Raw genomic sequence first — 15,152 nt, 5'->3', positions numbered from 1 at the left:
AATACTGCTACCCACCTAAAATAACCTTGCAACCCCCCAGCAGCTCCCTTTTGGGTTAGGACCCCCAATTTGAGAAACACTGGTCTCCCCCATGATATCTGTATAGTATAGGGTAAAAGCATTAAAAAGACCAGATTTCACAGTCCATGACACGTTTTTCATGGCTGTGAATTTTGTAGGGCCCTAAGTATCAGTGAAGTGGAACCTAGGCATCCTCTCCTTTTGCCTTATCTTTATAGGCCATCATGGTTTAGCAGTAATCTGTAAAAAGGGAAGCGAGAAGGAAGATGGCTGGAGCGACAGTAGTGGAAGTCATGCACCAAATCTGACTAATTGTTTGTTTTGCTATCCAATTAATTACCATTTGTGGGGAAAACTGGAAAACAAAAAGGCAGCAGCAGGCAGGTTCTGGTAACAGAGAGAGATCGAACAAAATGCCGGCCCCTGGCTGCAGCAAAAATGGGAATTCCATGGAAAAAATGATGAATTCTGGGGTTAGAAAATTGTGGAATTCACAGATGAATAGGACAGTTCACACTTCTTAAATGCATTGTTTCAGACTCAGGAATCTACTGCTCCATTGGATTATACTCACTTTAGGTTATTTCTGCAACTATAAGGACTAGAAAGGTAGTTGTAAAATGAAAGCTGAGACTCTATCAAGGACTAAATGCTGTGACTGGAATCACTGGCGATGTAAAGCATTGACGACTGTGTTGCCAAATCTTGTAATATTTGGTGTTTTGCTTGAAGTCCCCACTGCTAGAATTTGCCATACCGTGCCTGCATGTTTATAAAGTGCCGACCACAATTGAGCCCTGATCTGCTAGGGCCCTCAGGCATTAGTGTGATGCGTGCTTTGTGCATGTAGCGGAGTGCACTTGCATACGTGTACGCACAGGGCTGGGGAAGGCCGAGCGAGCAGCAGCCTCCCCTATGTCCGCCGCTCGGCGCTGCAGGGTGGCGGCAGCCGGGGGCTGGAGCCGGGTGTCTGGTGCAGCAGGTGCGAGCGCGCGGCAGCCTGGTGAGAAGTGAAGGGCTCGCTCCCGGATTTCCCGGGGAGGGGGCGTTGAGGGCTCTGCCGCGCCTGCGCAGTCGCGCCGTGTGTGTGTCTGACACCCGGAGGGGGTGGGGCTGAAGCGGCTGCGCGGAGGGCGGCGGCGGCGGCTGTGAGAGAAACTCCGCGAGGGGAAGCGGCGCCGGCCTCGCCCCCCGCAGCGGGAGTAGGGCGCGAGCGAGCGAGCGAGCCCCCGGCGGATACACAAGCGCGCTCCGGTCCCCAGCGCGGCCCTGCCGGGACCGGCCTGCGCCGGCAGGAGCGGGCTGCGCGGCCGGGTCTCCCGCCGGAGGCCGCGGCGGCGGCGGGGGGCAGAGGTGTCCCTGCGGCCCCGGCCCCGGTGGGGGAGCAGCGCCGCGGCCGGTGTTGGCGTTTGCGGCCTCCCCATGGCCGGGCCCCGGCGGTGAAGGCAGCGGGAGCCGCCTGTGTCCGTGTCTCGCCGGGGAGGCAGCGCAGCCGCCAGGGGGCGGGGAGAGGGATGTGCGCGGCCGCCTCCGCCGCAGGAGCCGCCGCCGCCACCGAGACGGGGGCCGAGGGCGGCTTCTTCTTCTCCGCCTCCTCCTCTTCCCGCGGGTCCTGCCCGGCGGGGGCCGTGGGGTCCGAGGAGGGCTCAGCCATGGGGCTCGGGGCGCTGCCAGGGGCGGCGGGGCCGCCACCTCCGGGCTGCAGGGACCGCTACCAGCTGCTGCTCTCGGGCCGGGCCTTGGCAGACACATACCGGAAGGTTTACACGGCGGCGCTGAGCGACAGGGATCCGGGAAGCCACGCGAGCAGGTAACGCACCCCCAGGCCTCCCACTCCCGGGCCAAGCGGGACAACCTTCCCCCAGCCAGTAGGCAGCTCCCTGGCATGTCATGCACTCTACTCCTTAGCTGCCAGGGCGGTCCTATGATAGAGGACTAATGCGACCATTCAGGGTGGTGTAATGTACCCCCATTGCTATCTAGGGTGTCCGCAGAGGGAACCCCCGGCTTCCCACCTGGGCAGGTAACGCACCCACTCGCCATGCGCCCGTCCGGAGTCAACGGGCAGGTAGCGCCCAGCCTCCCAGGAACCCCAAAATCCTGAGGGTCTGGGGTAGGTAATGCCTCCTTCACTAGAGCATCCATGCAAATACCATTCCTACATTCCTCCAAGGGGGGTGGGTACCTGGGAACAGAGCTCACTCCCTTGCTGGAGTCCCCCAAACAAATCACCCGGCCTACTGACTACGTGTGGCAGGGTGATTCTGTTAGGTAGCATGTCTAATTTGCTGTCTCCCCACCTGGGTGGGTAATGCACTCAGCCTGCAACTGAGATCATCCATGTGGATATTACACCCTCAAATTGAGGCAATGCACTCAGCTAATGTACCACCACTTGGACCTCCCAGTTAGGTAACGTGCCCATCTCTTCTGCCCATCCCTGTGTCTCTGAGCTGCTACCCTCTCTATCTACCCTGCCTCTGCTACCAAGCTAGCACATGTAATCCTTGCCAGCCAGCTCACTGGATGCTTAATGTGAATCCTGCTCTACCCAGTTCTCTGGGGCAGGTAAGGTACTCTCCTCAACTGGATCCACTTTGGCATGTGTTGCACCTACTCTCTAACCCCCAGGCAGATAAAACAGCTGGTGCCTTTGGCTCTTGGGCAGGTGTGAGGCCCTCCATCTAAGCTTTAGTCTGCCATGTACTGTGCTCATTCCCCAGTCACTGTTCTCTTCCCAGGGCCGTTTCTGTGCCCAGGTACTTTGACTTAAGGCAAGATGGCGCCTCCTTGGGGACCTATGCATCTAAGCTTGCTTCCTCCGCAACCCTGGGCCAGGTACTCTGTCTTTGCACCAGGTATCGTGCTCTCCCCCTCCCCCAAGCCCCTGTCCCCGCTTTGAGGCCCATTTTCCAACCTGTTCTCTTCATCCTAGACAGGTGCTCTCCCCCATGGTCTGTAATGCGCTGGGTGGGGAGAGGTGGAGCAGGTGCAGGATCGGGGTGGGGGGTATCACACCAGATTGTCTTCTTTCCCAGCAGCAGCACCTGGAGCATGTGATGTGCTAGGGAGATGGGATGGGGGTACAGGCACACTACATACTCCATCTTGCCTGGCAGCAGCTGTGTGAGGTTGCATGAGGCAATCTGCAGCAGTGGTGGGGAGAGGGGAGGCCAGATGTGGGTCCCATGTGGGCTCCAGGGTCGGTTAGGCAGAACCCTGTGGGGCTGTTGGGGAAAAGGTGGCTGGTGCAAGCTGGGTTCTAACCTTCCATTCTAACCCTGGGAGTGGGAGTCAGTGCATGGTGGCAGCGGCTGCTGAGATGCTGCTGAGACAGTATGCAGTGGGTTACTTCCCAGAACTGGGGGTGGGGCAGAATGGGGCTCGGTCCAACCAAAATACATACAGACACATTTGGGATTAGGGTAGCTTTGACCCTGCACGTGGCTGTTTCTTGCCATGGGCTGCAGTTTAGGGATGTGCAAATGTTGCATCTTGCACAGGGAGGCTGCAGTGCCTGATTTTCCCATTCAACTCTGAAGGGGATAGGCGTTAATGTGCACACTGACAGCTTAGGCCCTACTGCTTCCATGACAGCTGTGGAGTCTGTGCTCAGATTCAGCAGTGAGTTCTTGGGGAACTGGATGTTGGGGCTGCCACATGAAAATGACCTAAGGGGCAGGAGCGAGTAGGGTGCTCACCTCTCCCCAGGCTGGGTCACAGTGGGGGACCCCCGGTGGCTGCTTCTTCATGCGCAACAAGGGCGAATGTTGTTGCAATGAATCCCTTTGGTTTCACCTTCCCGGTGAGCAGGGTCTGCCCTCATCTTTCACGCTTACCCTTGGAGATTGCTGAGGATTTCAGTGACATGTTCACCTGTTTCCATTTGGAGGCCTTCCTAAACACAGGAGGTGGAAGGGTGCTGTATTTATTCACATTCTTGAGTTGAATTAAGTTGTGACATAGTGTGAGCAGAGCCAGTCACAAGAGAAATATTAGCTCTGTGAATCAACTCCTTGACAAGTAAATGCTGGTGAAACATTAAAATTAAGTGTTTTTACAGTTTGACTTTACTTACTCAGATTATGTCCCCCTTTCGAAAGCACACGGAATCCAATAATTAATTGTAGCCAGTGTGTCTATGAGAGAAGTAATTTTGCAAACTACAAGAATACTGCAACCTTCTGATTTATCTGTTGGCCAGTATGCGTCTCTGGGCCCTGACCTTTAGTGTGTGTTTTTGTGCACCATCTCATTCTGTCCCATCTGTATAACCAAGAAACTGTCATATTTCAGACGGCATCTGTGAAAATCTTGCTGTTCTTGTTATGCCTTTAATTCTGTGATTCCATGTTTCTCTGTTTAATATTTTCTTCTCATCATGAGCCTTAAAAATCAGTTTAACCTGTTAAGGGACTACAAACATTCATCCTAGGAAATTCAGGTTCAGTCTTAATTATATGGTTAATGCAAGGTGTCATGAGAGAGTAGAGTTAAAGTTGTTCGGGTGTCTCAACTGTATGTTTCCACACCTTAAAACCTTTGGATTTCCTTTAAGCTTAACATTAATTCTGAATTCAGGTTTATAATGGTTGGTTTTGGAATTATTACAGTGATTGCCATGACTTTTACTCTTAAACTCCAGTTATGTCCTCTCTCTTTGAACTTTGGTTTAACATATTTTTAATTTTAAAATAATAAAACTGTCTTGCATGAACCTTAAAGATGATATCTTGTGGTTTCTCAGAGTTCAAGATGTGTATTCTATCAGTCTTAAACTATTTTTAAATTGTAAATTAAGGCCAGATTCACTGGTATGTTTTGACTGCTTTGAATCACTTTGGAGCAGCACAAAGAAGCCAGAATATATTAGTCAGGTCAATAAGATTTACAGCTGCTTTGTCACTGGAGCACTGTAAGCAACTATAAAGTACTGTACTGCTGAATTTACCCCTTATTTGCTAGTGTCATCCATGCTTTTTAAGAGCAGGCACAGTTGTTTCCAGTGCAGTGACAAGAGCTAAGCAATCTCCCAGTCAGAACTCTTGACCCAAAAAACAGTCTTTCTCTCACAACTAACTCATTACAACCAAAATAATTGTGGCATGCAATTTCTCTGTAGAAGAAAAGTGGTGATAGTCTGAGTTACCACTGTCAGAATAGTTGTGTGTTCTAAATTAAGCAGCAAAGAATCCTGTGGCACCTTATAGACTAACAGACGTTTTGCAGCATGAGCTTTCGTGGGTGAATACCCACTTCTTCGGCTTGCATCCGAAGAAGCGGGTATTCACCCACGAAAGCTCATGCTGCAAAACGTCTGTTAGTCTATAAGGTGCCACAGGATTCTTTGCTGCTTCTACAGAACCAGACTAACACGGCTACCCCAATGATACTGTTCTAAATTATTAGTCATAGGTAGAGCTGGCTGAAAAATTGAGTTTTGAATGTTTTTGATTAAAAACAGGGTAAAATTTTTCTCTAAAATATTTGCTAAAAAGTATCCATTTTTCATCCAACACTAGTTATAACTAGATGCAGTAGTTAATAACTTTGACTGCATTAGGGTGTAATTAAGTTAACATAGACTATATGTGAGTTTTTAACTGAAGCCTGCAGTTCCATTATTAAAATCATTTGGGTAAGTAATTTCTTAAAGGACCCATTTCAGATAGTTTAAATTATGACCAAATTTAGGAGTTGACTTGTAAATTCTCAGAAATTTCATTCTGTATTCAGAGAATACTGTAATTTGGGGCATGATATGCTAATTTTCTTGCATAATGGAGTGGAGATACTGAATCTTTTTTGAAGTGCACAGTTAAACTCAATTGTAACAATGAAGCTGTAAGTAATGCCTCTGTTATAGTCAGATTTATGCTAAAAGCTTGCTTTTTACTTTGTTTTGAAAAGTTAGAAATCAAAGCGATATTAGATTGACCAAGCACTGCCAATGCAAAGTTAAATATATGATTCTTGAATAATCTATACAGAATTTATAAATGTATACTCAGAGGTTATTTGTACTAGCTGTCATCTAAAAGTAGTGAGTGATGTATCACATGCTGAAAAGGTTCAGTAATAGGTATTGAAGCAGAGGTAAAGATGTTTCATATTTCTTATGTATTTTAACAATAATGTTTTAGTATACACCATTATCAGAAATCATTAGACAAATTCTTTTTAAAGAATTTGACATAGTGCTATGACTAGTGTCAAACTTCTTGATAGTGAATTAAACTAAGATTAGTTAAAAAGACAAATGAACTTTGGTAAATCTAAGTTTAACCTCTATTTTTATGATTACTACAATATTAGGAAACATAAAAACAGTGCTGTTGTGGTTTGAAACCTTCTCTAATACTCTTGCCCACGGTTCTCAAACTTCATTGCACTGCGACCCCTTCTGACAACAGAAATTGCTACATGACTCCAGGATGGGGGTCTGAAGCCTGAGCCCATCCAAGCCCCACTGCCCCAGGGAGGGAGTGTAGGGGAGCAAAGCCCAAGCCCAACTGCTCCTGGTAGTGTGGGGGGGGAGCTGAAGCCAAAAGGCTTCAGCCCCAGGTGGAGGGCCTGTAACCTGAGCCCCGCTGTCCAGGGCTTGGGCTTTGGTCTCCATTGGTGGGGCTTGGGCTTTGGCCCTGGGCCTCAGCAAGTCTAAGCCAGCCCTGGCAACCCCATTAAAACAGGGTTGCGACCCACTTTGGGGTCCTGACCCACAGTTTGAGAACCTGTGATCTAGTCATATTATTGAAAGGTGAATCTAGTTTTTTAAAAGCTCAGTTAAGTTTTGACTCACTTTCTATAAATAAGGCTATGTTTTAGTCACAGGTATTTTTAGTAAACTCATGGACAGGTCACAGACCATAAACAAAAGTTCACAGGCCCATTACCTGTCCATGACTTTTACTAAAAATACTTGTTGTGACTAAGACTTGGGTGGGGGGCCATGGGTGCTCTGGGGGGGCAGTCCAGGGACCCCGCTGGGGGGTGGGGGTGCCCAGGACCCTGCTGGGGGCTTCTGTGACAGTCTCGCAGCCTTATCTATAAAATGTATTAATTTAACATTAATCTATAGCTGTCTTTCCCTCAGTTTTGGACTTTCCTGCTCCTTGTGTTTGTACCTCCATACTACACTGCTTAATGAAAATAAGCTGATTTCTTGGTTTTGAATCAGTTCTTTGGGTTGGTTGCCAAAGGATACTGCTAGATCAGCACATCCAACCCTCTTAATGTATATCTGCACATCCTCTGTATCAAGTTGTCCGCTATTACAAGGTTTTTTTTGTCTCCCTCCCCCACTTCCGCGCAGTTTGATGAAGAATGTCTACAAAGATGCTTACTACCTTCAGACTTTGAAAACTTCTGCTTGTTTTCACACTAAAAGCCAAACACCACCTGTCATTTTTGAAAACTTTAGGCTGCTTTTTACCTTGAGATTCAGAAGTTTTTTAGTTTCATTGCTTAAGAACTGCTTACAGTGCTATAATGCAGCTTGAAAATATGAGTCATATTTAGCCAGTAATAATGGACTGAATTATAGATTATACAACAATAATAATAACATAGTGAGACACTGGTGTTTCTTGTGAAAAGTACATGCATTGTATGCAGGGCCAGCTCTAGCTTTTTTGCTGCCCCAAGCGCAAAAAAAAAGAAGGGGTGGGGGGCTGCGCCAGAGCGGCAAAGCAGGGAAAAGAAAACAACAAAAAAACCCCACACAGCGTGGCAAAGCGGGGTGGGGGGAAACAAAAAAACGGCGTGGCTGGAACTGCAAAGCGGGGGGGGGGACAACAACAACAACAACAAAAACACGGTGCGGCCGAAGCAGTAAAGCAGGGGGAAGGGGGGGAACAAAAACATGGCACAGCTGGAGCGGCAAAGCGGGGGGGGGGGACAACAGCACGGCCAGCAAAGTGGGGGAGAACCCCCACAGAGCGGCCGGAGCCAGGGGACTCCCTGTGCTGCAGAGTGCGCGCCTGGTCTAGTTGGGGGGAGGAACGGGGGGGGGAGAGAGAAGGGGGCGGCCAGCGCTTCAGCGGGGAGCTCACCCCGCGGCCCCGCTTGCCGCGCTGCTTGCCGGGAGGGTTCTGCGCTGCTCCGGTCGGCGGGGAGGGAAGGACGCGGGCTGCCCTGCCGAGTTTGCTGCAGGGCGCTCCCCTCCTCCACCCCCTACAGGGCGGCCAGAGCAGCAAACAAACAAAAACAAAAAGCGCCCTAGGATTGGGCGGAATGCCGCCCCCTAGGATCTGCCACCCCAAGCACCAGCTTGCTCAGCTGGTGCCTGGAGCCGGCCCTGATTGTATGACCACATTTTCCATTCCTTTTGTAAAATAAGATATGCGAGCCCAGGGGTTGGCAACCTCTGGCATGCGGCTTGCCAGGGTAAGAACCCTGTCCGGTCGGGCTGGTTTGTTTACCTGCCGCATCCGCAGGTTCAGCTGATCGGGGCTCCCACTGGCTGTGGTTCGCCACTCCAGGCCAATGGGGGTGCCGGGAAGCTGTGGCCAGCACATCCCTTGGCCCACACTGCTTCCTGCTGCCCCCATTGGCCTGGAGCGGGGAGCTGCAATTGGCCGAACCTGCGGACGTGGAAGGTAAACAATCCGTCCCGGCCTGCCAGGGTGCTTGCCCTGGCGAGCCGCATGCCAGAGGTTGCCGACCCCTGGGTTAGCCTGTTCAGAGTTTTTATTTTTCTGGCTTAACACTATTAGACCAATTTACATTTCATTATACACTGATAATTGTATTTTATTGGAAACTGACAAAAGTTGTTGAATTCAGTGTTGTTGTAGCTGTGTTGATCCCAGGATATTAGAGAGACAAGGTGGGTGAGATGATATCTCTTATTGGACCAACTTCTGGTGAGAGAGATGAGACTTTCAACAAATTGTGTAACTTCTGAATATTTGAGAATCAGTGATACAGTAGCAGACTCTTTAATTGTAACTTTATATATTATATTTTAATCTTTTCATTTTATTGTGATGTTAGTTAATCCTCATCAGTAGATGAATGCATTTATTTTTTTAGTCCTGTTTCTTGTCTTACACTAGTGCACAAGATGTACTACAAGAGGATGTGTACTTTTAAAAAGTGGGTGGTAGAAATTCTGACAAGGCTTAAGAGTTTAAAAGTTGATACACCGTGCTATTTAAAAATACATTAGTGACTGAAGTAGTGGAGGAATCAAGTAAACTGATTAATTGTAAAATTTAGTAAATGTTGGAAAGGGGCTTTGAGGGAAGGGGATGTAGAAAATCATAATTTGAATAACTACTTCTGAAGTCAAAGCAGTTTAAAGTGATAAACTGCTCAATGAGTGATTCAAAATGAAATGAGGTATTGAGTAATTTTAAAAATATGAGTTGAAGTGTTGGGTTGACAGTGGGAATATAGAGGTTATATATGGAGCTTTGGAAATTAGAAGAATCTAGTTTTGGCACATGAAGAGGTGGAACAATCCTGACTAGAAATCTAGAAACGCAAAAGTCTGTTTTTTGTAGTCTTGATTCCTAACACTTTCTTTAAAATATTTTAAATTTTAGACAGGAAGCATTTATTTTGGAGGGGATGAGCTGATTTGGTGAAATTGCATTGTGTAGGGATTTTCGGCAATTCTCAAACTTCATTGCACCGTGACCCTCTTCTGACAACAAAAATAACTGTGACCCCAGGAGGGATGGCCAAAGCCCGAACCCCACTGCCCTGGCTGGGGGGCCCAAAGCCAAAGCCCAAGGGCTTCAGCTCTGCATGAGGGGCCTGTAACCTGAGCCCCGCCGCCCAGGGCTGAAGCCAAAGCTTGAGCCCTGCCGCCTAGGGCTGAAGTCCAAGCCTGAGGGCTTCAGTCCTGGGTGGTGGAACTGGGGCTCAGGCTTTGGCCCAAAGCAGGTCTAACGCCAGCTCTGGCAACCCCATTAAAATAGGGTTGTGACACACTTGGGGGTCCCAACCCATAGTTTGAGAACTGCTGGGTTAGATTAATAATAAAGGGATATGTAAAGCCATTTGTGTTTAAACTCTAGTTCAAAGCTAGTTTATTTTGGAAGTGACCAAAAGTAGTTTCACTTTGACAGCTGTTTCGTGGCAATTTAAAATGAGACGGTGGTTTCAGGACAAGCCCTCAGTTACCTGTTCATGTTGCTAAGTGGTGACATGTTGCCTTTGTTTGCTGTCTGTGAGGTAAAGGAGTGGACAGGGAGAGCAAACTGCCTTCTCATTTCTCAAGGTGGCTCTCTGTAGTTACTGCTGAGGCATGCAAGTGAGGCAGGATAGGGAAGTTTGTGCAGCGGTCTTTTTTTTTTTTTTTTCCCTGTACTTGCTTTGAGGAAGTATGTTTTGTCAACAGTGTATTTTGTAAGTATTAAAATTGAGTTTTTCCCTCCCAATGTGTGTTGTAAATTATACTAACTGAAAAGATCGTCGAGTGAAATATCTTGTTTTGAAGAGTGATAAGTATTGTGAACAGCACATTGTGATACATCAGTTTTTTCCTTAATATTGGAGGCTTGTTTTCATTAGAAGATACTGATGATTGGGTCAGTATATGAGTGCTATGGGGTGCTGGTGGCCTGTTATATGCAGGAGGTCACACTAGATGATCTGGTTGTCCCTTTTGGCCCTAAACTCTGATTGTTACCTAATCTTTTAAATAAGAGTTACTTTTTTGTATCAGCATCTTTCTTTTTAAAAAAATTCTGTACGGAGGGGAAATAAAGAAGACAAGCTTAAATGTATGAAGAGGTGGAAAGCCTCAGTGTATCTGTTTGCGGGATACACTGCTTTTTGTTATCCAGCCATTTTCACATTCTTTTAGTGGATTGTCTCCCTTCTTCCTGCCTTGCAGTGTGGTTGGGAGTTACAGTAATCAGTTTCAAATTATTTTTTTTGCTTTTGAAGACTTGTAATATTAATTTCTGCATGCTCTAATAGCGACATTTAAATAGCTTACAATTTTATATATTGATGCTATAGGAAGCTCAACACCCCTCCTATCACACAAAAAATGCATTTATAGTGTCTGCTGTATGTACTTTCCAGCTACCAAAAAGCTGTGGAAAGCAAGAGTATGACAATTTAAGAAATGTCTTGGTTAACATTAACTAATTTGTCCATTTTATTAAAAACAGATTTATTTAGCTACAGGGAAAAAAAAATCTGAAACATGTATGCCTTCTAATGTGTGTTAAAATCTTCAATAGCACTTACAGTGCTTTTGAAAAACAATGTAAATGACCCTTCCCTTTTTGGGAAACCATGTCCTGCAGACCTCTCTAGTCTTGAGGTATTGTATTTGTGGTAATACCATCTGAAATTCTAGTGATGTCAGTCCTACTGAGCTCGACTGTCATCTTTTGTCAAGTAACCTGCAATAAAAATTGATCTATTTTCCTAGTCCAGTTAGACTTAGGGAGATATTAATTTTGTAACTAATGGAATGTGACGGTTAAGACCAGCTCCTTCAGACTCCCACAAGGGGATTTCATGTTTCTCTTCATAGTTAAGAATAGAGGAAATATATCAAGACTCGATAAGAGATGGGGTCAAGACAGTTATAAAATAATCATCTCTTCTAATAAGGGATCACACTTAAGGTTTTGCCCTAGTGTCTACCCATATGACATCAGCCCAGAAGAGGACTTTGTGCTTCATGATTCAGGTGGTCAGACTCTGAATACTTTATGTACTAGTAACCCATAGAATGCTTACTTGTCCAGTTCTCTTGTCCCATCAGATTCTTCTTTTCTTTTAGGGTGAGCATTTGTAGTTCAAGGTTCTTCTGCATGATGCGCTGCACCTTCACTATGCGGGTGATTTTGTTGGAGAATCTCTGGCTTCTCATCTCCACGTGGTTGGTTGGTATAGGCAGAATCTGAAATGGAGGCAAGTCTTTTGTGAGCTGGGTAGAGTATTTTTACCTATAATCTCAAATCAGTGATATAAAAGCTCTTGAATCAATTTTTCTGTTTTTCATATCTATGTTATCTGAGGAATACTTTTATATCTAGATATGAAAAATGCCTTATTTTTATGTCTTCTATCCCTGGAATGCTCTGCCCTGTCTTCATTATTTAGCATTGTGCCAGTCTTTGTGTCATCTGCAAATTTTATCAACAGTGATTTTTATATTGGCTTCTAGATCATTGATGAAAATTTTGAATAGCATCCGGCCTAGTGCTGAGCCCTGAGTAACACCATTAGAAACATCCCCTTTGACAACTACTTTTTGAGATCTGTTAGTTTGCTGGTTCTTAATCCATTTAACGTGATCTTTTTTTAAAAATTAGAATGTCATGTGATACTAAGTCAAACTCCTTACAAACGTTTGTGTACTACATGTGTGCAGTTACCTTTATAATCTTGTAATCATACCAAATTTATAATCTCTTCAAATAATGTAAACAGATATATTTGACAAGACCTATTTTCCTAAAACCATGTTGTCTGGCATTAATTTTATTCCTGTTCTCTACTTATTAAGCCCTGCAGCAGACTTTACATTATTTTGCCTAGCATTGATGTCAGGCTAATGAGTTTATAGTTACCCAGGTCACCCTGCTTCTGGAATTTCCCTGGTATTTCAAGATTTTTTTTTTTTTTTTAATTATCACCAACTGTCCAGAGATCATTTCAACCAACTCATTAGAGCTCTGGGGTGCAAGTTATCTGAGCCTGCTGATTTTTTTTTTAAAAAGCATTTATCCCTAATATATGTAACATGCTCCTTTGTTACTAATGTACTGGAAATTACATCATCTTTATGCCATATAAATTACACCATCCTGCATTTATTGAACATTTCTGCCTTTTCTTTATTAACAACTTTACTATGTTCATCTATTAATGGGCCTGTACCATTGCTAGGTTTTCTTTCATTCTTAATATACTTAAGTTCTCCTGCTTCTTTTTCTTAGCCCTATCTGATTTTCCCCTGATGTCTTCAGCTTTCCTTATCCATTTTCTACTGTTCATAATTCTAATTATATTTATTACTATATATTTTGCCTTTCTTTTTACTATGTTCCTTTTTTATTCCTAATTGCTTCCTTCAATTTGCCACTGAACCAGGAGGAGCTTTTAGACAAAGTTGTCCTCTTTCCTTGATTGTGGAATCGTGGCAGTTCTTAAAGAACTCCAAATTCTCATTCACCTGTTTGTATCTAAACTTTTCCTTAAGTTTGGGAAATTAGCTTGGGAAACACCAAGTGTAAATAACTGGTTGGGACTGTTCCGTTTGCCCATATTGAATGTATACGGGTCATGGTCACCGGTTCCTCGGCAACCAGCAGTTTCCAGTCCAGTGATTAATTCATCTTTATCCAAAATAATGAGGTCCTAAATAGTTACATTGTGTTGGGTGTAACACCTATTTGTGTTTAGAAAATTATCTAAACACAAATTGACTTATTACTAGCTATATTGAGACCTCCAGCATATATCTCCTAAATTGAAGTCCCACATGTCTTTCACATATTAGATAGGTACTTAGCATGTAACTCATTCTGTTCACAAGCTTGATGTGGTGGTCTGTTGCAGATCTCCTCCCCCCCACTAGTTCCCCTTTATTGGCTTTGTTAATTAGCACATTGAGCCATATGCATTCAAGATCCTGTGGATCTTACTTATCAACGGCTCTGAAACATATATACATTCTTAATATATCCACATGCAAAGCACTTACAGAGTGGGTGATAGTATCCTGGGATATAGTGACAATGAAAAGGATTTAAGGGTCTTTGTAGATAACTGATTGATCATGAGTAAGGCAATATTTTAGTCACGGGTATTTTTAGTAAAAGTCACAGACAGGTCATGGGCAGTAAACAAAAATTCACAGCCTGTGACTTGTCCATGACTTTTACTATATACCCCTCACTAAGGGGATGGGGAGAGGGCGCATGGGGTGGTGCAGGTTCCCTACCTGGTTTCTGGGAAGCAGCGACTTCCAGCTCCTAGCTGCTCATGTTGCCTCTGCTCCGCCCCAAGCCCTGGTTCTGCAGCTCTCACTGGCTGGGAACTGCGGCCAATCGGAGCTGTGGGGGCAGTGTCTGTGGGCAGGGGCAGCATGTGAAGATAGGAGCTGAGGGAGGGGAGTTCCTGCCGTCCTTATGGGGAGCCCCGCACCCCAACCCCCAGCCCTGAGCCCTCCCTCACCCAAACTCCTGCTGCTGGGGGCCCCGAGACTGCCCCAATAGCAGCCCATGCGACTGGCCCAGGAGCTGCCTGAGCAGCTCAGGTGGCTCCCAGACCAGCCACACTGGCTGCTGCAGAAGTCACGGAGTCTGTGACCTCTGACAAACACTGAGCCTTAATCATGAGCTCCCAGTGTAATGCTGTAGCTGAGAGGGCTAGTGTAATACTTGGATATATAAGCAAGGGGATATCGAGTAAGAGTAGGGAGATGATATTGGTTCTGTATATGGCTTTGGGCACTTCCCAGTGCAGGTAGACAGACATTCCAACTCTGCTTGAACTAGCACGCTAAGAATAGCTGCAGGCTGCGGCTCTGGCTAGTTACCTTAGTACAATCCCACCTGACACACGGAAGCTCCTTTTCTAAACCAGATTTGTTGGTTTTCTTGTGTCAAAGTTTTGGATCGTGTCTGAGATCAGAGAAGAGTCAAGAATTTCCATTGAACTTTGGTGACCATCATTACCTTGTTCTGAATGCTTCTTTCCATGAGCAAAGCATGACATGGGTTCTTAACCTGAGGCTCACAAACAGGTGTAATGGAATCATGACCACTCTGCCCTTCTTATATTGCTAAATGGGAGGGAAGGTCTTGGAGGGAGGGGTCTAAGGGAAGTCCGGGTATGGAAAATGTTGAGAGCCACTGAATTAGTATTTCTTTTATGCTTGTTGCAATTATGCATTAAGATCCATGCATAAAAAAGGTGTATCGGAATCATTTAACAGACATTGAGCTACAGAAACTTACCAAAATTAGTGAGGGATCCTATATTTGGAAATTGTATATAATACCAAGAAATCCCCCTGCCCATGTAAATATAAATCCAATTGAAACTTAAAGACCTTCAGGCAGCTAGAACAACTTCTGTATTTGAAGAGGCTTGCTGCATATGAGGGCCAGGAGAAAATTTTGTATTTGACATATTGATCTTAAAAATGT

General features: G+C 45.6%; 1 protein-coding gene across 11 annotated transcripts in view; it reads left to right on the top strand.

The window, feature by feature from the left end:
- Positions 1-1,029: 1,029 nt before the first annotated feature.
- MYCBP2 (MYC binding protein 2) overlaps positions 1,030-15,152 on the top strand; it is a 432,876-nt gene continuing 418,753 nt past the window's right edge. For 5 of the 11 annotated variants that reach the window (XM_039512057.1, XM_039512192.1, XM_039512052.1 and 2 more), the window contains exon 1: positions 1,030-1,831. In XM_039512057.1, the coding sequence (XP_039367991.1) occupies positions 1,536-1,831 (296 nt within the window). In that variant the 5' untranslated portion in view covers positions 1,030-1,535. The remainder of the gene's footprint in view (positions 1,832-15,152) is intronic. The other 6 variants (XM_039512444.1, XM_039512268.1, XM_039512067.1 and 3 more) reach the window with 3 other exon arrangements.

Source organism: Mauremys reevesii, linkage group 1, assembly GCF_016161935.1.
Source record: "Mauremys reevesii isolate NIE-2019 linkage group 1, ASM1616193v1, whole genome shotgun sequence".
Taxonomy (NCBI): domain Eukaryota; kingdom Metazoa; phylum Chordata; order Testudines; family Geoemydidae; genus Mauremys; species Mauremys reevesii.
Note: the sequence above shows the minus strand (reverse complement) of the source record. Positions and strands in the feature narration are given on the sequence as shown.